Source organism: Macrosteles quadrilineatus, unplaced genomic scaffold, assembly GCF_028750875.1.
Source record: "Macrosteles quadrilineatus isolate MER2022 unplaced genomic scaffold, UCM_ALF_1.0 Scaffold_1__1_contigs__length_201487025, whole genome shotgun sequence".
Taxonomy (NCBI): domain Eukaryota; kingdom Metazoa; phylum Arthropoda; class Insecta; order Hemiptera; family Cicadellidae; genus Macrosteles; species Macrosteles quadrilineatus.
This window is the reverse complement of record NW_026542594.1, coordinates 85,697,816-85,719,801: the sequence shown is the minus strand read 5'-3', so window position 1 is coordinate 85,719,801 and position 21,986 is coordinate 85,697,816. Positions and strand designations below refer to the sequence as shown.

Sequence of the window (21,986 nt, the reverse complement as noted above, 5' to 3'; positions counted from 1 at the left end):
AAAACTTGACAAAAATCACACAAAATTGGGGTTTTAAACGTCTGTAAGTTTTTTTTACAAATTAGTGAGGCCATATTTTAATAGCTAAATACACTTTTGCCAATCCAGTGAACACATTAAAATGATTTGGATTTTGATAGGTACTCTTGTTTTTTTAGGAGAAGGCCGTGTAAAATGGCTTTTGGTCCGTGACAGACAGACAGAAATTGGGATGAGACTTGTTTCGGATTCTTGAATGTATAAAACGTAAAAATAACCTATAAGTACAGACAAAACTCTAATTTTATTTATATAGATTTGTACCTCTGGTGATTTTTATTAGAAGTTCATTGAAGTAAATAACGAACAATTTACAAACCATCCAACCAGTGTTTTTATTTAAAAAGTACGTAGGCCTATTTGATTGGCTTTGTTTTCTGAACTAAAATATCTATTTTCTGATCTATTTTGAGTTCCTGGTTTCGAAACATAATTTGGTAAAACAATTATTTATTCATTAAACAACTTGATCGGAAAATAATTTCTTAACATTGGAGGACAATTTTAATCATAAAAAACTTATGAATTCTAATAAACCTAGGCTGTACCTTCTGCTGTACCCGTGTTTTGCATCGGAGAGGATTTTGAAGAGAAAAAGTTTGATACACGTCATATATATCAAATCCCACTCCAAACACGTCATGTTAATACGTTTACTTCCTTAAATTAAGAAAGTCACAATCTCCAATTAACAGGCTCGTAGCAAAAATTAAAAGTTTCACAATTCCAATAGTCTCTACCTTTTGGACCGTAAAATCAAAGCATTGCACTTACAGCTGACTTCGTTTAACATTCTGTTATCTACATTCTTCAAAAATGTAAACATTGTGCAACTTTGAAATGCCATGCGGCGTAACTCAAAGAAAACACGTTAAAAGTAATCGGTATATGTGTCAACCAGGTACAGGGCTACCTCTTGAATTTATATAGATAATAAATCGAAAAATGAAGAAAATATAAGTTGATTGATTATTGGCCGTTATAAGATAAACAATCACGAAACATGATTTGATTAAGTAACCACACATCACTGAGTCTATATCTTCATTCTCATGTAAAAATCGCTTCGATTGTGGCTATATATAATAGGGAAGTAAGATTTCACTGTACAACGAGCTCAGTAAGCTCGAGAACCAGCAATAAGTTGGAAATAACCGGCCGAACCTTTAACCATCCACTGGCTCGCTAGTCGCTACCCCAGGTCGGTCAGTAGCCCATCAATGGAACCCGTTAGGTTCGCCCCTGCCTCTCGCCGCAAGAGAGACAAGAATTTTGCTTGTTCCCCCCGCCTTCGATTGTTTGAGGCGGTAAAACTATATATGTGCTACGGCCCGCGCAACACAGGATATTGTTTTCGTATTATAACTGTGAACGTTAGCTTTTATGCACTCCCTTGGAGAATAATTCAAAACTGCAAAGAACATTTTATAATCCCACAGTATACTAGATATTTAAACTCTAAATACTTTGGTTGTTTGAAAAAATATTTTTGGACGATAAATTTTGCAAATGTTTGAAATTACCCAAGATGGCCGCTTGCCTCCAAGGACTCAATAATAGGCCTACTTGTGCGACTACAAAACAATAACTCTCCCCCCCCTTGCGCTTGCTAATTAGCTCGGTACATATTTGTATCCACAGTTGGCAGGACAATAGCCATTACGATGACCAAAGATTACATTGGCATTTAGGTATTTAACCTGTAGAATAGTAATTTTTAAGTAATCTGGAAGACAACTAATTAAAATGAAGTGCGAAAGATTGGTTATGAGAGTGCTCAATGCTTGAAGCATTATCCGTTTGTTTGAGGTGCGGATTTTCAAGCTTGTAGAACAAATAAATATTATAGAAAGTAGAAGGGCAGGGGTGAAATTGACTGAAGTGACGGGATACCCGGTGGATTTTCAGTGACTGGATTCCAGTGGTATGCGGTAAAATATATAGTGACTGGCTTAGCAGCACAAATTTTACGTGACTGGCTTTCCCGTGCAATTGAGGTGGTGACTGCATTAGCATAGCAGTTTTTACGTAATTATATTTTAGTATTTTTAAGAAAAAAATAGATATATACATTCAGAAATGTCTAGGCTTAAGATATTTACCAATATATATTATATATATATCATAGTCTTGAAATATATTGGGGGGTGCAACTGACTGACTTCCAGTGTATATTTCATGTGACTGACTTCCCGGGCGCGGCCGTGTATATATATATATATATCAATATATATATATATAAGTCTATATATATATATATCAATATATATATATATAAGTCTATATATATATATACATATATAAAAATTTGAACGAATGGTGTTTTTGGCCTCTGGGGACATCAAAATGAAAAAGTAAATCGGTCCCGGGTCTAGGTCTTACCGTGCCACCTACGGTAATAGCTACTTCCCTATAGGGAAATTCGCTAAAAATGACATAGTTTAATAGATGTTATAAGCACAGCTGTTCATTCACTGTTGCTTTACTTATAGTGTGACAACAAAAGAAAACTGGGGTGCTCTCACTGCCTCACCCTGTACAAACCCCTTGATGAAATAAATTGTTTCAAAATTCCTTAATTCTTTAACATACCATTATGTTTTTAACATTAAAAAAACATAACGTTTCAAGTTGTTTTGTTACAACCTGAATAAATCTGAGTTTAATATACAAAGTTGTACTCTTTAGTTCAATTTTGAGTTTGAATGTGAGACATTACAAAGTTACCCAGTATGTAGCCTAATATTAGTAACTTGAAGGTGCACAGTATTGTTGCACTCTCCATTTTTACTTTATTTATTTATTCCCACAGATACCTTGATGACAAAGGAAATCCACAACTAAAGAATTCCACCATCACCAACTTAGTTGAACATCCTATTCAAATGAAACCACCTGGTAAGCTATCATAAATATTGTACTCAAAGGAATATGGTTAGCTAACCAAGGGTAGCCCAAACTTAGAGACCGCTTCACATTCTTACTTACTCCTGTTACCATGTAAACCCAAGATATTTTTTGCCGCAATCCGTTGGTGGCTCACATCAACTACGCAGATTTTGATAAAAAATCTGGCTACAAATTTAACATGTTGATGGCATGCTCATTTGTTAATTAATAAGATCAAAAGCTTTGGACAAATCTATGTACACTCCTGTGCTGGTATAATGATATATCAGTTCCTCTTCCAGGAATGAAACCAAACTGATTCTGTGAGAATAAGTTATGTTGAAGCATGTAGTCCATGAGTTTATTTTTTCACGTTGGTTTCTAACATTTTTGAAACGCAACTCAGAAGATGAAGATATATTGGAAGATAATTTGACATTTCAAGGATATCCCCATTCTTGTACACAGGAACAACAACTGCATTTTTTAATGAACTCGGTAATAGTGTCTACTATCATCACAGTCACCATATAGTATCTGGTAATTTTTTGTGTTTATTTAGCCACAAAAGGGCCATTTAATCTCTTGTAGAGCAACAATATCCATGTCATACCTCTCAAGTCCCAACCTTTGTATTATACAGCCGGATGTGTAACTAGTAACGTATACAAATGTTTGGCCACTTCTAGATGAGCTAGAGACATGAAATCTTCGGTAGGTTGTAGGTCTAGTGCCCAAACCCCCGGAAAAATTCCGAAAAGTCACATTTTTTCCTTTCAAACCCCCTAAATTAACAATTTCCCCCCTATGTTATTCTTATGGGAAATAAAATTGAAAAAATACCAACTTTCGTACGCTCATCTGAAGCGTTTAGAAACGTGCTAGAGACTTGAAATTTGCGTAGTATTGTACTATGGGATCTTACATTACCGGTGAAATTCGTAAAAACCCCATTTTCAACATTCAACCCCCCCAACAAAATTCCATAAAAATCCCCATTTTTGGAAAAACACGTTTTTTTAAAACAGCTGTAGCTCGAAAACGGTAAGAGCTAGAATCGATTTGAGGAAAAATTGTAGGTTCGGAATTAAATCTTCTACAAGACAGTTTTGTCCGAGAAGGCGTTATCTCGAAATTCGCACTCCTTCACCTTCAAAAAACGCTCTACTTCCAAAAATTGTGAAAATTCTCGATTTTTTTACGTGTTTTTAATTTTTAAAATGACTTGTACATATATATCTACTTTTTATGCTCCCAACGTTGAAAGGAAAGTCCCCAAAGTGACCTTCAATAATTTTAACCTAAAAATAATTTTTAAATGGCGGATTTTCAATCAAAAAGGTAATTTTTAATGCATTTTCTTATGGAGAATTAGCATGCGTTGACAGGCAAACTAGACGTAAACGTCAGTAGGTGAACTATGGGCGTTTGGCGACAGAAAAAGCATGTTTGTTACTTTTAGGTTAGCTAGAGAGGGGGCCTGGGGGCGGATCTTGACTGCGAAGGGGGTCCATTCTTCATGCCGATGATTTTAACCCACCCCCTGTCCCCGAAGGGGGCCTAAGATTATTTTAAATATTATTTTACCTCACTCACTCTAGATCCTAAAATTTGATATCGATGTTTATTGGTCTAAAGAATGTTTTAGAGGTTGTGACTTAGCAAATTTAATTTATCATAGCACCGGCCCTACATCGAGACTCCAACATGTCAAGACTGGTTTGGTTTGCACTAAACAACCCCTCTATGAAATACTTTGCAACTGCAAAGTTATCGTTGCGTCTTTTAGGCAAAAAAAAAAAAAAAAAAAATTCCGGACAACATTCTGTCCCCGTGACAATTTCTCATCATGGCTACTATTAAAAGGGGGCCTGGGGGCGGAGCCATTCTTATGGAGAAAAACATTGAAATTTAATGACTTTGTTATGGTCATCTGAATTGTTAAGAAACGTGCTAGAGACTTGTAATTTGGTAGTATTGTAGTATGGGATCCTAAGTTAAGGGTGAAATTTGCAATAGTAACATTTTAAAATTTTAACCTTCCCAAAAATCCAAAATGGCGGACATCTAAAAACGATAAAACACATATTTTTTTTACGGCTATAACTAAAAAACAATAGGAGCTAGCCAAGATTTGAATGAATTTTCATGGTCCGGAATTAAATTTTCTACAAAACCCTTGCAGGCGTTTTCCAAAAATTTCACCCCTTAACCCCTAAAAAACGTCCTACTTTCAAAAATTGGTAATTTTTTCAAATTGTTACCGGTTTTCGCTATTTTTCATACTTCAATAATTCCTTTTTGCAAATATTATTAAGGCTTTGTATTTTCCTTGGTTTACTTTTGGTTTTACTCATACACGTTTTTTTGTAACTTTACTCCTTGACCCCCAAAACTTAAGTTTAATGTCAAAATTTAAAAGGTTTCACCACTTTTACGAGGTAATAACAGACTCTTTACCTATTCTATATGCACAAGGTTATTATAACTATACAAAGTTTACTTTATTAGAGCTAACACCAAGGTATGAATATAATAAGGACCATTTGAAAATTCCCCCCCCCCCCCCTCCAAATCCCCCTTATATCTATCCTATAGCCACCACAGATGCATCGTTCTAAATCACGTTTACCCACTTCTAGATTAGCTGGAGATCTGTTTTCTTTTTAATATTGTTGGTGTTGTGCCCTTTTCAAAAAGTGACATTTTACAATGATAACCCCTCCCTCCCCCCGACCGAAATATTGAATTCCCCTATGCCATTCTTACTGTCGAATTTGGTATGCGGATATTACTACAATAAAGAACAATGTTACCTTAAATTAGGAAGAAAATTTTCAAAAGTGCCATTCTTTAATAATAACCCCCCCCCCCCCTAAAAAAATGGCGGACTTCTGAAAACGACATTACAAGTGTTTTTAAACTTCTATAACTCAAAGCCCCTATTTAATAAACTCCTATATTAAAGGAGTTTAGAATTTTTTTAAATGTACCCCCCCTCAACAAATAATAACCTCCCCACCCTTACAGTTCTTGAACCACTGTATTTCATCGGACAATGGACTTCAAATCTTTCACAGTTACTAGTATTTGTTTTGAAACCAATGAATAATTTGGAAAAGTGTTTTCTAGATTAAGTGGAAATCTGAAATTTGGTACGGTTTTAGGTATTGCGCCCATTACAAAAAGTTAAATTTTACAAATACAACCCCCCCCCCCCCCGAAATATTAAATCCTCCCCCCCCCCCAATGTTATTCTTGCAGGCGCATAAGTCTAAATAACGTTTACCCATTTCTAGATTAACTGGATATCTGAAATTTAGCACGATTGTAAGTCTTGCGCCCTGTCCCCTGTGGCTCATTTGTACTTACCCCCAACCAAAAAAGGGGGCCTCCAGCGAGCCAAAGGCGAGTTCTTAATATACAATGTCAAATTATCCTAGCACTGCTATTATAGTCCTAATATTCCAGGTTCCAAATCATATCCTTAATACTGAGCCGGGACTGTCTTCCAAAAATTCCATCCTGTTCCGAGGCGTTTCTTTGGGGATTCGTAACAAAGGTTTTTTACAGAACAGGGTTGTTGGCCCTGTGTCCAACCCCCAACCTGGATGACCAGGGTATTCCTTTTCGTATGACTCCTACCTCACAAAGACCTGTCCGGCAAGGGAGGTCCCTACCAATATCTACGCTACTGCTGGCATAGCTCTCGAGATTGTCAGAACACGCAAGCCCCACTGCTGAGACAAAGCAAGAATACCTTCGGGGGTTAGAGACCGCTTTATTATTTATAAAGTTGTTTTAATTTTATGTAATTAATTTACCTTTTCCCCATGGTAAAACCTTTGACTATTAATACTTCTGTATTCAATAGTCAATGGTAAAACCTTGTGTAGTCCAAATTAGCCACTACAATTCTTTACAAATGATGTTTGTCCCAATCCAACTTGCTTAGAAATAAAAAATATAATAATCAGGCGTTGATTGTATTACAATGAAATAGGCATTGACTTATAATAGATTACCTTAAAGTTTTAAGAAAAACACCAGTCATATAACAGTCATAAATTCTTATACTGCTCATTTTCCAATTCTTAATTATTAAATTAAACTACTGAGCTAAAATCAAAGGACAATCCAAAAGGACATTGATCTTTCTCTTCAAGCTACATCACAATCTGTGATTCATACGAAATCTTATTTGTGAAAAAAAAGTATACAATTTCAATGATAATAAAATATATTTATTATTTATTTTCAGCTGAACCTTCAAAACCAATCCACATGCATGTATTTTTGACAAAAAAAGAGCGTAAAAAACTAAGAAGGCAAAATCGCCGAGAAACTTGGAAAGAAGAGCAAGAAAAAATCAGATTGGGACTTGAACCTCCCCCAGAACCCAAAGTAAGTGCAATATTTTATCATACTCAATAGTTTTCCTCAATTAATTTAAGTTTTAAACAATGTTTAATATGACTTAAAGAAACAACATCATATCCATATATAAATCCCAAAGTACCCATCTACTTTTGAAAAAACTAAGTCACACCCCCCATAAACCATATACTTAAAATGTTCGTCATGACGAGAAACCTTGCACAAAACTATCCATTATTTCATAAATTGTAATTCGGTTCTAAAGGGAACTTTCCATATACCTAATGTTAAAAAATAATTTTTAAATAAAAAACTTTTTTAAAACAAAACGTTTTAAAAACGCACTAAAAAGTAGAAAATAATTTATAAATATGCGGAGATTATAAATACTTGTAAGATTTAAAACGAAAAACGTGGGGTGCATGCAATAGATAATTTACAATTAATTACCTTCACCTATTGAACTAACGTATTATTATCAATTGCATCCACCCCACGTTTTTCGTTTCAAATCTTACATTTCATTTACATTGTAATACGCTATAATCGTGTTTGTAAATAAATTATTCTTGTTTCTTTGTATTTTTTATAACCTTTTGTAATGTCGCATATTTGCGACGCCCTGTCTACAGCAAAGAAAATAGTGAAAATTATCACAGTTTTCTTAAAATTGACTAAACGTCGCATATATGCGACAGTTAATTTTTTTGTGTTTTAAGGTAAAAGTAAGTAAAAAATAAACAGATTATTCAAGAACAGTTTATAACAGAACAAATATAAAAGCTACATAGGATAATGCAGCATATATACTGCATACATACATACAGTGATGCAGAAAAGTAAAGACCAGTTTTTCCAACTATTATATGACGTCACCAATCATCATATCCACAGACCAAGCGACACAGTTGTGCGTCAGACATCTCTGTAGACCACTTCAGTGCCTTCAAATAGACCACTACAAAGATATAAACATTTTAATATTAGAACCCCGACGCAAATATGCGTCGGCAGTCTATTTTAATGTGACTAGCCGTCGCATATATGCGACAGCAGTCTATGGGTGGAAACCGGCCGTCGCATATGTGCGTCGCTGGTCCATGTGAATGGAAAATTTTGTACTATTGCAGTAGCGAACGTGTTAATTCGAATTTGAATATTTCCCCTGGTCCCTAGCATTTTATATATTACTAGGTGAAACCCGTTGAAATCAATGGTTACTTTCTAGTCCTTTGTCACATCGGTCATCCTAGCGTTTTACTGTACCAATGAATAACCCTCTAGCATAGTTTTGAGAAATTGTTCGTGGGGTTACTGTTAAAGCTGGAATTTCTAGACATTCGGATGTCAGTTGTCTCAGTCTTATCAATTAAATAAAGTTGTCAATATAATCTATCTACTGAATGTTAGGTGTAGTGGAATTTACTTGTAGGGAAGCTGGCTTTTATTCGGGCATGGTTCATATGGTCGTGCGGCTTCATTGATAACAAATAATGCAAATGACAAAGCAATGCTGCATTTCCAAAAAGCAAATACTATAAATAGGCTGATATGTAAATATTGACGTTTACATGCATTGTTGTTAATCAAGGTATCTTATAAAGGATGATGAAATCTATTTTAAAAGGAACATGACCTTTCTGTCATGACAGTAGCTGCTTAAATGGTAATTACTCTTTGTGCCATTTTTTAAAGTCAAAGTGTAGTGTTATTTTTAAAAATCTCACGAGCGGGCCACGGTTCGTAATAGGCCACTGAAAATCATCTGTCAAGATAGGTACTATTTCAGGCAAGGTTTCTGTGTTTGGATGTTATTAGACACGATAAAAGCACAATTATTTTCTTCTGCAGATGAATAATCTGTTGGTTAAGAGTAAGATAAGCTGAATTATAAATAACACAATCTGAGCGCATTAAAATGGTTCTTGGCCTGAACTTTTTTGTAGTATCAAGTTTGAGAAATGTTTTATGCAATTGTCTGAGTAAGTTAGTGTTTTTTAGGCTGCTGCTCGGTGCAGAATATTTTTTTAGAGATAAATTAAATGGTTTTTGTTTCTGAGTAGCGCTAGTAAACATGCACAGCCCCTTTCGTTAGTCTTATAACATTTAAAGGTTCAAGTTCTTGTATACATATCTATATTATGTGTTCACTAAGCTGAATGAATATATCGAAGTAACCTCTCTGAAAACTCTGCAGTAAATTGCAATTTTCCAGCTTAATGACTTTCTAAGTCATGCACATATTTATTTCAACATAAAAGTTATTAAACATGTAATCCAGTTGTGGTAAACCACTATTAATTTATCAAAATATGGACACGGCTCAAATGGGCAATGTGCCCTTCTGCACTTGTATTATTTGGTATTGTATTACAAAACCAAAAATCCTTTCAATGATTGAAAACATGTATGACAATGGACAATAATCTCATAAACCTATAAATAAAGACACCTGTCTTGAAAAATGTGATAAAATATAGGCAAAAGTGGTCAAATATGCAGACACCAACCAGTACAATAGATATAGATATAAGATAATTCAAAGATAAATAATTTTAAGAGTTACTGTGATGTTAAGATTTTCCACCGATTTCGTAATTGAACGTTATATTGCAAAACATGACATGATGCAGAAGAAAATCAATTTTTAAATCAGAAAATAGCATTGCAAATATTTCTTTTTAACTAAATTCAGTAACTCCCTATAATATACAATTAGTGAACCTGTGCGGTTCAATGCCCCGCAAAATGACATATGAATCTAGAAAACAAATTCATCGTATTATATATTGACTCGACGTCGAAAATTAAATGCAGTAATAATGAAGCCTTGGAAGGGAAGCAGTTCAGCCATTTTCTAGCTGTATGTGTATTATATTTAGTAAATTAATAAGTGTTCAGGTTCAAGTATGTTATAGGCAGTGAGCAAGGTTATAGGGTAGTTATTTTTTAAAGATTTTTAAAACACATTTAACAAAACATTTTATCATATCAAACCAATAGGCCTGTGTAGCATATTTTGAGGGTCATAAAAATGCTGCTTGAAGAAAACACACTTTTAAAAATAAACACTAAAAAAACAATATTTTTATCACAAAATCAATTCCATGAATTCTACGATTTTAGCCTTAAAGTTACCTTCAGAAAGATTACCCTGGTCAGAGTTTTCCGTAACGAATATGCGTATCCTATTAAAAGATGTAGCCTTACTTAAAACAACATATAATATAGTTGCTCATGACTCAATTGGTCTGGGTAAGAACAGCGCTGCAAATGCCAAAGGTAACAGAAATTAGTATCTTTCCATTTTGAAAGGTAAGTTTGTTTCAGACGGGTAAATTTTTATCCTCGAAATCAAAATATGTCTCCACTCACTTGTTCCAGTTAAGACTTTACATTCTATTAAGTTGTTAACCATTGATTCTGATCACATGAAGCCTTGTGCCATTAATAAGGCCCTTTTTGATATATTAATATTCCTCATGAATAAAACCACTGCCCCCTTTTATTAGTCTAATCTGTTTCTTGGCAATCCACTGACCTCTATATTTAAAAACTCAGTTGGATTTTCTAGATGGGTGTCTCCGCCTTCGTCTGTTTTTAAGGACCCACTCTTCTTCCCCTTGGTATACTGACAATTAATTACCTGACTTGTCAAGTTCATGTAGTAATTCAATAATACTGTTAGTTTATAAAGAAAATTAGATAAAAGTTACTTGGCTTGGTGCTTTCATAACTGCAAACTCAAAATACACCCACAAGTAAAAAAGAATGGTTAAAAAAACTATGTGTAATAACATTATTCACATGAAGTAGATGATTTGTTTGATTTGTCGATCAGCTGTTTAGTTTCAAATGAATTAATAATGTCAAAGATTTGTGATTTAAATACATAAATTATTATAGTAAAGTTTTCTAAATAAATCATGGTAACTTGTTCTCCACTAAATTTTACTATTCCCAGCATTAAAATAAAGTATTAAGATCCATTATGGGTAAACTTTAAGGTACACAATCCTTGATTGAAATGTAGTAGGTATACAGTAAGAGTCATAATACACATCAATTATTATGTAGTAGACTTTGACTATTTTCAAGTAGCAAACATATGTTTCTGTAATTAAAAATTATCTCCCTTGTTATCCTTATGGAGAAATATGAAACTTTAAAGGGCTCCAGGGCCTCAATATCTCATTATTTCCCTAAAAAGAAAGTTTCCTGCACAACTTCACGTTACCCTCTTTCCAATGACACCAAAAACATGTCAATCGGTTCAGTAGTTTCGGAGGAGTAATTGTCACAAAAAACCTGCTTGCGTATTAAATAAGTATAGATTTAAATATTAACAGCTGTTTCATTAAAAAAATAGTGAAAAATTATCCATATGACAATAATGTAAACAAATCAGTGGAGGGATCTTTAAAGGCTTCTGGGGCAGAGCCCTAAGCGAATTTACTTCGTTTTTCTTTTGATAACTGATCTACAGACCAAGACTTTTTTTGGACACCTCTATCAAGTTTCTACGCCCAGCCGTTCTCTCAAATTAGTGGAGACAAAGTTTCCAATATATTTAGATTCCCCCATTTTAATCTTATGGAAGAAACCCAACTTTTATGGAATATCCTGCCCAAACTAATAAATATATCAAAAAACAAAAAACACTTTGCAAAACTACAGATCAGGGCCATTGTTTTGACATTTTAATCATCAAAATCGGTCAAAAAATGAGGGAGGAGTTCTGTTTACAAAAATCGGCTTAGCGTATTATATAATGGATTAATGCCAAATAAATATTGTGGTTGATTCAAATTATAATTTTGATGATTCTAAGCTGAAATCAAATCAAATATGCTTAATTCATTAAGAACAATTTTGTACATTAGTCTATTTTAAATTAATAATACAGAACCAGCGAATGAAAACAGTCATAACTAAATCAATTATGACTAATGCAAAGAGGGTGGAAAAGCACTCTTCCAAGGAATAAAAAAGCTTTCTCCACCAGATAAAGTTTAAGTTCCGTGTGAAATTCTTATTGCTTTGTTCATTTTTAATTTTACTAGGAAGATGCTTAAGAAATTTTAATCCTATATAGGATGTTTGTTTTATTAGAATTTTAATTTATGTTTTTTTTAAACAAGGAATTTTGTATGCCGAATGTTGTAAGGGTGATAATTTGTTTAGAGGTGCTCAAGCGATTTTTTGCTAGGATGATTGTCTTAAATATATTGGTTGTATACTGTTAAAATTTTCAGTTCTTTGAATTTATTTTTGGTCGTATCATTGTGTTGTGTTCTAATATCAACATCATTCTGATTGCTATTTTTGAAGTTTAAGTATCCTATCCAAATTAGCTATTGTAGTTGAACCATAAAAGGCACAAATCATAGGACAAATGTAAATGGCTATTAGCATAATATATGATTTTTAGAGTGTTATGGTTAAAAAAATAAGACATTCTAGAGAGTGAATATAGTCCTGAACATAATTTTGAAAGAAGTTTATCATCATGTTCATTCCAGTTTAAATTTTGGTCCACTGTTAGACCTAGAAACTGGGTACTGTGTTTATGTTCAATTTCTTCTGCATAAAGTATATATGTAGGCTAACTGGTTCAATTAAACGTTAATTTTGTTTTGTTTTAAAAGTTACAAAATTAGTTTTTTGGATAAGGCTTCAATTTATTTTGCTCTAGAAAGTTTCCAATGTTAGCCAATTCAACACAACTTAAGATTTCAACTTGTTGCACTGACTCGGCCAGTACTTTGAGATTTCTGAGTGTACCACCAGCATCATTAATATAACACTAGTGTACATGTTGCTCGAATTCGAGCAATTGCAAAGTATTACAGGAGATATTTCAAAACGAATAACAGTCATATTTACAATGAGTTTAAAAGAGTCAACTCGAAGATTACCGGTGTGTAACTCAGACCATGTTTATCTTCGTTATTGATAAACCTAAAACATTCCGGCCGGTTTTCTCCTTCTCAAAATGTCTCGCTGTACAGGCAACACAGGTCATTAAAAGAGGGCCAATTGAGAACGAAAAGTCGTTTTGGGGTAGTGTTAGGGGGCATTTGTAACCTAATAGTTGAGATTGTCCATTGTCAGGTGCTGACTCTGATGAGTTAAGCCTATTACGCACCACTGTTCTGTAGCTGCGGTCGTTATCACGATTACACCTCCTGTCTATGTTTTGTTATCGCCGCGTCGGAGTCATTTAAAAGAAAAAAACAACAAATAAACAAATTATAGCTACCCAAAACAACGATAAATGCACAAATTTAAGTTAAAATCATGCTAACACGATCCGTCATAGCTACACAAAACAACGATAAATACACCAATTTAAGATACAACCATACTAACACAATCCGTCTTGGGGGTTATGTTTACATAAACCCAAATAGTAAATAAATGTACTCAATGCGTTTCATTGAATTGAAAAATAAATAACAGCAATTAAATTATACAGCTGATCAAAATGTAAACAATTATTATGTTCTTCATAAGGATAACATGGGAACTTTCAAAGCCACTGGGGCAGAGCCAAGGGACTTTTTCAAAAATGTAAGGCTAGTTTGCAAATCTACGTGACACGCTCTTTCCAATAAGACGTCAATGGATAAAATCGGTTAAGAAATGACGAAGGAGTTCAACCGACAAAGTTTCATGTAGCGTATTAATTATATAGATAAAAACAATAGGGAACCAAGAATTGACCTCTAGGGTACACCAAATTTATCTTTTTCAGTTTCAGAAGAAATTGTTGTAATTCTGTTATCATTATTATGTATGATTACAACAAATTGACTATGATTATTTAGGTATGATTAAAACCATTTTATTGATTAAAAAAAAACCCTAATATGAGTAATTTGTCTATCAATTGGGAGTGGTATAGTACTAAGGCATAGTTCTAAGGTACTAAGGCATTTGATAGTGTCATCAAATGCCTTAGTTAGGTCCATGAAAATTCCACTTTTGAAATCCGCAGAAGACGATGATAACGTTTCTGTGATCGTGGGAAACGATTATGATGTTTCCGTTACCACTGGGCACTGAGCAATATCAGGATTTTGTCACGACCACGGAAGACAGTGGTGATGTTTCCGTTACTCAGGAAGATATTCAGGATTTTGTAAGGATTACGTAAAACGATGATGGTGTCTCTACGATGGTGGTAGATAATCACGACTACACCTCGGGTTATTCTATGACAGAAAATTACAGGATGTTACCTCTTGTGTTATAAATAAAGGTTTGATTTTGATATTCATTGTAATATCTATATTTAGTATATTTCCGTAACATGGTTTTATTTAATGTGTTTAGAAGGGTTTAAAACTTAAATTTGCTGTTTGGAATTTGTATTTTCTGCATTAGTTATTCAACTTTCACTAGTTTAAACTTAATTGTCATAGATCCATGTATTTATGTACTGTATCAATTTTTCTGCGTTGTTTTTATCACTGTTTTGATTGTAATCAGATGTTCTTCATCTTGTTCAGCTGCGCATCAGTAACTTGATGAGAGTGTTGGGCACAGAAGCAGTTCAAGATCCTACCAAGATTGAGGCCCATGTGAGGGCTCAGATGGCCAAGAGACAGAAGGCTCATGAGGACGCCAATGCTAGCCGCAAGCTCACCACGGAGCAGAGACGAGACAAGAAGATGCGCAAGTTGCAGGAGGATGTATCCTTGGAAGTCCATGTCGCTGTCTACAGGTATGCACAGACAAACATATCATTACGAGTTCAGTTGATAATTTAAAACTAGTAGTACGCTTATTCTGAGCGTATTGGGATGAGTGAACGTGAGCGCAACAATGGAAGAGTCCACCCGCACTTACCGGTGTCACTGGTGAACACAATGTTATTTGTATAGGCAAATCAACCAAATCTCAATTAACAACAATCATAACTTCTCGTCCATTAATTAACCGAAGTCTTTGGTAAAATTTGTGAGTGGATTTCTATCAATTATCGATAGAAGGTAAATCCATCGTTCCTGTAAAAATTGTCTTTTGTAAATTAATCTCTTTAAAATTATACACAACAGTTTGACCGATTAACGTTTGTTTTAGAAATGTTTCCTTATTTGTTATTAGGCCTATCATAAATAGGGGTCTGCGGGTCCCCGAATTTTTTCGGGTCGGGTTAGAGATTTGTTCGAACCAAGATCGGGTCAGGCCAAATTTTTCGGGTCGGGTTAGAGATTTGTTCGAACCAAGATCGGGTCAGGCCAAAAAAATATATATATATTTCCAAAGAAACACTCTTATATTATATCTATTATTACAGAGGAATCAAAATGTTCAGATGAGAATTAAATATTAAGTTTGCTCACAACCTTTAAGAATAAAGACACAACAGAGCAATTGCCACACTGCCACTAGCCAGAGCCAGTCCAGTCGTCTACTGACAAGACAAATGCCGTGACGCAACAGTGCAAAGAAAACAAAGTCAAAAGAAATACTATTTATCCAGAGGTTGGGTTTAATTATTTATTGTGTATTCGATACCTAGTTAAAAATATATTTAAGTATTTTACATAACAAATTATAAACAAAAGAAATATCTGATCTAGTGTAGGCCTACAGATCTGTATCTTGTTCTTTTATTTTCTTATTGTCCTTTTTATCATTCAGTAACAACACTAGTGATCGTCTGGTTCGGCATCAGCAAGTAACTCAACAAAGAGGTTAGGCCTAGTACTAATCAAATCTTTAATCAATGAGCATCCCTATAACCGAAACGCTCACAATACTTGAGCAACATCTAGTCAAACGTAACAAGTTGAATGAATCATTGATTAAAGATTTGATTAGTCTTACTAAAACAGTATTGGAGCAAAACTACTTTGAATATGACAACGAGTTTTACATGCAAAGCAAAGGTCTTGCTATGGGATCACCACTTTCTAGCATTATGGCAGATATATTTCTAAACCATATTGAGAACGAACATATCTTAAATTCCGACTACAACAAGATGGCAAGTAAGATAACATATTATCACAGATACGCAGATGACGTCTTGGTATTGTTTCACGGCAACCGCAGACAAATTGGCCTTTTAAGCAATCACCTAAACAAAATCCACCCAAACTTAACTTTTACTACAGAGACTGAAGATAATAAACAAATAAATTACTTAGACCTCACCATAACCAGAAAAGATGGCAAACATACGTTTAAAATATTCAGGAAACCTACATCTACCAACCAAATTATTCATCAATCATCCAACCACCCCATAGCCCACAAATACGCAGCCTTTCACAGCATGATAAACAGACTAATCAACGTTCCTTTATCAAAAGAAGATTACAATTCCGAACTCAACGTAATAAAACAAATAGCCTATAATAATGGATACAATCCCAATATAATAAACAAACTCATATGGCGACATAAGAACAGACAAAACGAAATAGACCGGCCTAAACCCCAGAACCAATTTGTTGTGATGACATACCACGGCCGAATTAACAATTCCATCCATAACATCATAAGTAACAAAGGTTACCGAATTTCCTACAGATCAAAAAACAGCCTATCCCAGATCCTCAACAAACCAAAGCATAGCAGAGTAAACGATTATGAAGCTTCAGGGATATATAAACTCAAGTGTGCCACTTGCCCTAAGTATTATATTGGCCAAACAGGCCGAAGCTTCAAAACCCGATACAAAGAACACCTTCCCAGAAATTCCAATACAAACCAGTCCACATACGCTGAGCATCTTATAAATCATATGCACTCATATTCGACCATAGACCAAGACCTAGAAATCCTACATAAAGGCCCAAAAAGCAATAAGCTGGACATAATCGAAAAATTCCAGCAATACTAAATCCAACCCGTCTGAAGTCCTCAATGACCAACGTAATTTCTCAGCTAACATAATTTTTGATACACTTCTGAAAACAAATAATCAATCAGACACCTAGCCGCATCAATCCAAATACATCCATCATATGTTTTTTCATTCCGTAGTCAAAAAATGTCAACATAACCTCAACCCTGACTATATTTTGACAGTTCTGCCGGCAGCGTGTTCCCTGACTGAAGTGAGGTTATCCCACTGTTTTATAAAATCATGGTTTTATCCCTAAACTACGAATATTATTTATGTCAATTGTAATGTGTGTCGTCTTCGTGTTAAATGTCAACATTTCTACGAAACCCATCGGGTGGATTTTATAACAAACATTTGGTCTACCTAAACTTCCGACTGAAGATGAACCTACGGGTTTGAAATTAATTTCGGACAACCATAATAAGGAATGCTAAGGTAAGACTTTACTAATTGATATTATAAGTCCTTACCTTAGCAATCCTGTTTATTAACAAAACAGGATTGCTAAGGTAAGGCCTTATAATATCAATTAATATATAAGCAATCCAGAGGCTAAAATGATTGATGAAGACTTTACTATTTATTTCATTGTTTTTTGTTAACATACTACTACCCTTCCTTCCGAGAAAAAGACCCTGTTGTTTCAAAAACATTGACTTCCAGTTTGAAAACATTGACCTGTGTTGCTAAGGGCACTAGTGGCCCTGCTTATGTTACCAAGTTAGCATTTAGCTTTCTTTTTTCTTGATTTAATATAATCTTAATTCTCTATATATTAGTTAAGAGTTACTTTTCGGGTACTTAATTAATTATGATATTAATTATGATACATATTGCATGGTGGAAACAAGGAAACATATTATTTTATTTTCTTCTTGCTTGCAGTCTTGAAGCCAGTCCACAGGCCCTGAACTTGTGATATGTTAATTGATTTGTTTATGATCTTTTTATATTAAGTTCCATTCAAATTTGTTGTAAAGTAGCTACCTATTTAGTTATTTCAACAGTTATCAAAATGAGAAACAAGTGTCTTGATAAAAAAAACTATTTTCTTCTTTCTTGCAGTTGAGGCAATTCCCAAGCTGTAAATAAGTTATAAAAATGAAATAATATACATAAATACAATATTTGTCATATTTTATTATCACGTAATATTATAAACACAGATAGGAGTTAAAACAAAAAAATCCGGTAGTTAATGATTTTTGGCCCGACCCGATTTTGGCCCGAAACCCGAGGGCCAAAATTATCGGCCCGGCCCGAACCAAAAAAGTCTGACCCGCAGACCCCTAATCATTAACAAAACGAAGCCAAACTGAACTAATCTAACTTAACCTCATTGCCGCAGCAAAGTGTAAAAGCGTCTTCTTAAAAAGACTGTATGGCTTAAAATAATGATATAATACATACTAACGATAGACATATGATAGTAGGCCTATTCAATTCAATTCAAAACTACTTTATTCATCTCTTGTACAAAATACATTGAATAGTATTATGTATCTACTGCCATAAATGGTTCCCACACTCCGCACTGCTTGCCTTTACTACTTCCTTCGCCTACCTACAACGTAGACCTGTTACCCTCCCTTCCCATAGCATTTTAGTATAAAAATAGACTAACATTAAATTGAACAATGTAAAAAGCTGCTTAATACTAAATCTATATCTATTAAAGAGGAAGTATGTATCTATGTATGTTTGTATATACCCTATGGACTCCGAAAACGCTCGAGAGATTGTAATAAAACTTTCAGGCATTATTAAGCATTATTCAAGAATGGTTTGTGTGAAGTTTGGTGCAGATTCGTCAAAAGGGCTCCGCCCCAGAGGAGGGTTTTAAGGGGTCCATTGTCAGACTTTTGTAACTACAATGTTTACGAATAAATAGAACTTAAAAGCAGATGTTTACTTTCACCAACTGTTTTGTAGGTTTTAATAATCACAACATTCTGTATTACCAGTAGACATTATTTGAAATAGTGCCACAATTTTTCCACGGAATGCAGCACACTCGCGTTCACTCATCCCATTACGTGTAGAATAAGCGTACTACTAGTTATAGTCCAAGAATTTTAGGGATAAAACTGCCATTCGACCTAACAAATTCGGACTAAGTAGAAACTTTGCACAGTTGTTTAGTAAGCCTAAATAAATAAAATATCAAAAGTCCCCATAAATCCCGGCTGTGCTTCAGCCGCCATCTTGGAAAATGGCGGCCAATTTTCACTTTTTTTACAATATTTCACAAACTATTGGTATTAGAGAATTTGTGTAAATACAAAAGTTAAAGACCGTCTAAAATACATCTTTTTTATATTAAAAGGTTTGCTCTATCTCTAACAGTTATTGAGATAAATAATAAAAGTTAGTATAAAATTTAAAATTCCCATGTTATTCTTATGGAGGAAAATAAAATGGTTGCAGTTTGCTTAATAATGGATACATTTTGATAAAACTTGGCAAATTTATTTATTTCATACTAAGCTAATGATACATAACATAAATACACGCTTTATTACTCTCCCCATGGCAGTAAACCTAGTACTCAGTAAACTAGTTAAATTTAAAGTTACCATATTTATGTAGGGAATCTATCTTAAATTTTTTAGGAAGTATTTTGGTAATGATCCAGTCAGGCAAATGGAAACTTATTTTTTGACATATTAACAATAGTTTTCCCTTATTAGTAATACAGTTTAAAGTCCACTCACTATCTTTTCACTACTATGTAACTACTTACATGGTAGGCCTACTTATATATATATATTATTACTCCCGATATAATTATTTTGTCGGTAAATATTAGGAAATTCAACCTTAAAATCCGGACTAAATGTGGTTGAGGCACATTTAGGCCTTTTGCCATTTTCATCAACTAGGCGTACTGTGCTTTACTGTGCAAAATTTCAATTTAGTCCGGATGTTAAGGTTCAATTTCCTAATATTTGCCGACAAAATAATTATACCGGGAGTAATAACGTACAGTACCATGTAAGTTTGATCAAAATATATCCACAAATAAGCGAACTGCAACAATTTTATTTTCCTCCATAAGAATAACATGGGAACTTTTAATTTTATACTAACTTTTATTATTTATCTTAATAACCGTTAGAAATAGAGCAAACCTTTTAATATAAAAAAGATGTATTTTTAGAGTAGACGTTCTTTAACGTTTGTATTTACACAAATTCTCTAATACCAATAGTTTTTGAAATATTGTCAAAAAAGTTAAAATGGGCAGCCATTTTCCAAGATGGCGGCTGAAGCACAGCCGGGGTTTATGGAGACTTTTGATATTTTATTTATTTAGGCTTACTAAACAACTGTGCAAAGTTTCCACTTAGTCCGAATTTGTTAGGTCGATTTTCCTAATATTCTTCCACTATTAGTTAAATCTTTCATATAACAAAGGAATTTAAATATTTATTGTTTCACCTTAGGAATCTTTTTTTTAATTTATTGAAAAATAGGAAAAGAGCTAGCCACTAGTTAGCTAAATCAAAGCTACACTAAGACTAAAAGAGACTATTATACTACTATTCGGCAACACTGGTGGTTCCCGGTTCAGGGTAGGGGAATGTTCTTCGTGTGAAACATTAAAAAAATTAATGAAAAACTATAAATTCTTTTAATAATATTTCCTGTTAATTTTCAGGATAAGAGAGCTGAACAATCCAGCCAAGAAGTACAAGGTTGAGACAAATGCTAACCAGCTGTTTATGACTGGCTGTGTTGTAATGTACAAAGACTGCAATGTTGTTGTTGTTGAAGGTGGACCCAAGCAACAGTCAAAATACAAAAGGTGAGTTTACAAATATAAAGTTAGGGTAGGCATACAGGAAGTTAACTTGCCAAATGTGAAACAGTTTTCTTGTTTTCACAACCAATATAACTATTTATTTGGAGAGAATAACACAGGAGATGAACACCATCGTTGAATTATGGTTAATAACTTATATATTTTTACATTAAAATTTGTATTGAAAAAACATGTGATTTATTCTATAAGTCATTGAGGATTATTTTGTTACAGAAATAGGAATCTATAAATCCATAGGGTATTCTACTAATATATATATATACTTTTGCTACTAATATACTTTCCATGGGGGTGAAGCGTATTGCGCAAGAATAAAAATCGGTAAAAGTATAAATTTTCATCCCAAAAGTGCCATGGAACGAAATATTGTATGAGAAATCAATTGAAATCATCGTTGTTTTATAATAACAACCGAGTCAACCGATATGCCTATTAACCCTCCGAGGGTTATGTGTTGAAAAATCGACACATAACACACTTTGTGTACTGTTTTGTGTCGATTTTTCGACTCACAAACACTGTTTACGGCGAAATAGAACTGACAAAATCGGATTGAACTGGATCGAGTTAGGTATCGTTTTATTTGGCAGATTCTAAGCTTTCTCCCGAGGTCTGTCTCTAAGCGCTTTTTTTTCTCGAGCCGATCATAATTGTAGCAGACAGCTGACGTGCGTATTTGTAAACAGCTTGGTTAACCTCGCACCGATGACTGATGTGTTTTATTACGTTTATCATTGTTTTAGTGTTAAAAATCAAAAGTAGTGATATACGTGGTGCATTATAAGAAGATTTAAGTGATTTTGAAGGGCTGGTTGATGATCCTGAAGAAGTAGGTAGTGATATTGATGTAAAGGTCAGCCAGATTCCTAGCTATGGTTAGGCTATGCATTCTTAGCTAAACACTATGTACCGAAATCTTTTTTTTGCCCATAACTTATTTATTTGCAAATCTACTTCCTTATATTATTATATTTTTGGAATCCTCATAAA

At 34.0% G+C, this 21,986-nt stretch overlaps 1 protein-coding gene across 4 annotated transcripts in view; it reads left to right on the top strand.

The window, feature by feature from the left end:
- LOC128990407 (U4/U6 small nuclear ribonucleoprotein Prp3) overlaps window positions 1-21,986 on the top strand; it is a 116,555-nt gene that overhangs the window by 61,419 nt on the left and 33,150 nt on the right. For all 4 annotated transcript variants that reach the window (XM_054401959.1, XM_054431589.1, XM_054416709.1 and 1 more), the window contains exons 8-11: window positions 2,852-2,937; window positions 7,190-7,332; window positions 14,820-15,034; window positions 20,832-20,978. In XM_054401959.1, the coding sequence (XP_054257934.1) occupies window positions 2,852-2,937; window positions 7,190-7,332; window positions 14,820-15,034; window positions 20,832-20,978 (591 nt within the window). The remainder of the gene's footprint in view (window positions 1-2,851; window positions 2,938-7,189; window positions 7,333-14,819; window positions 15,035-20,831; window positions 20,979-21,986) is intronic.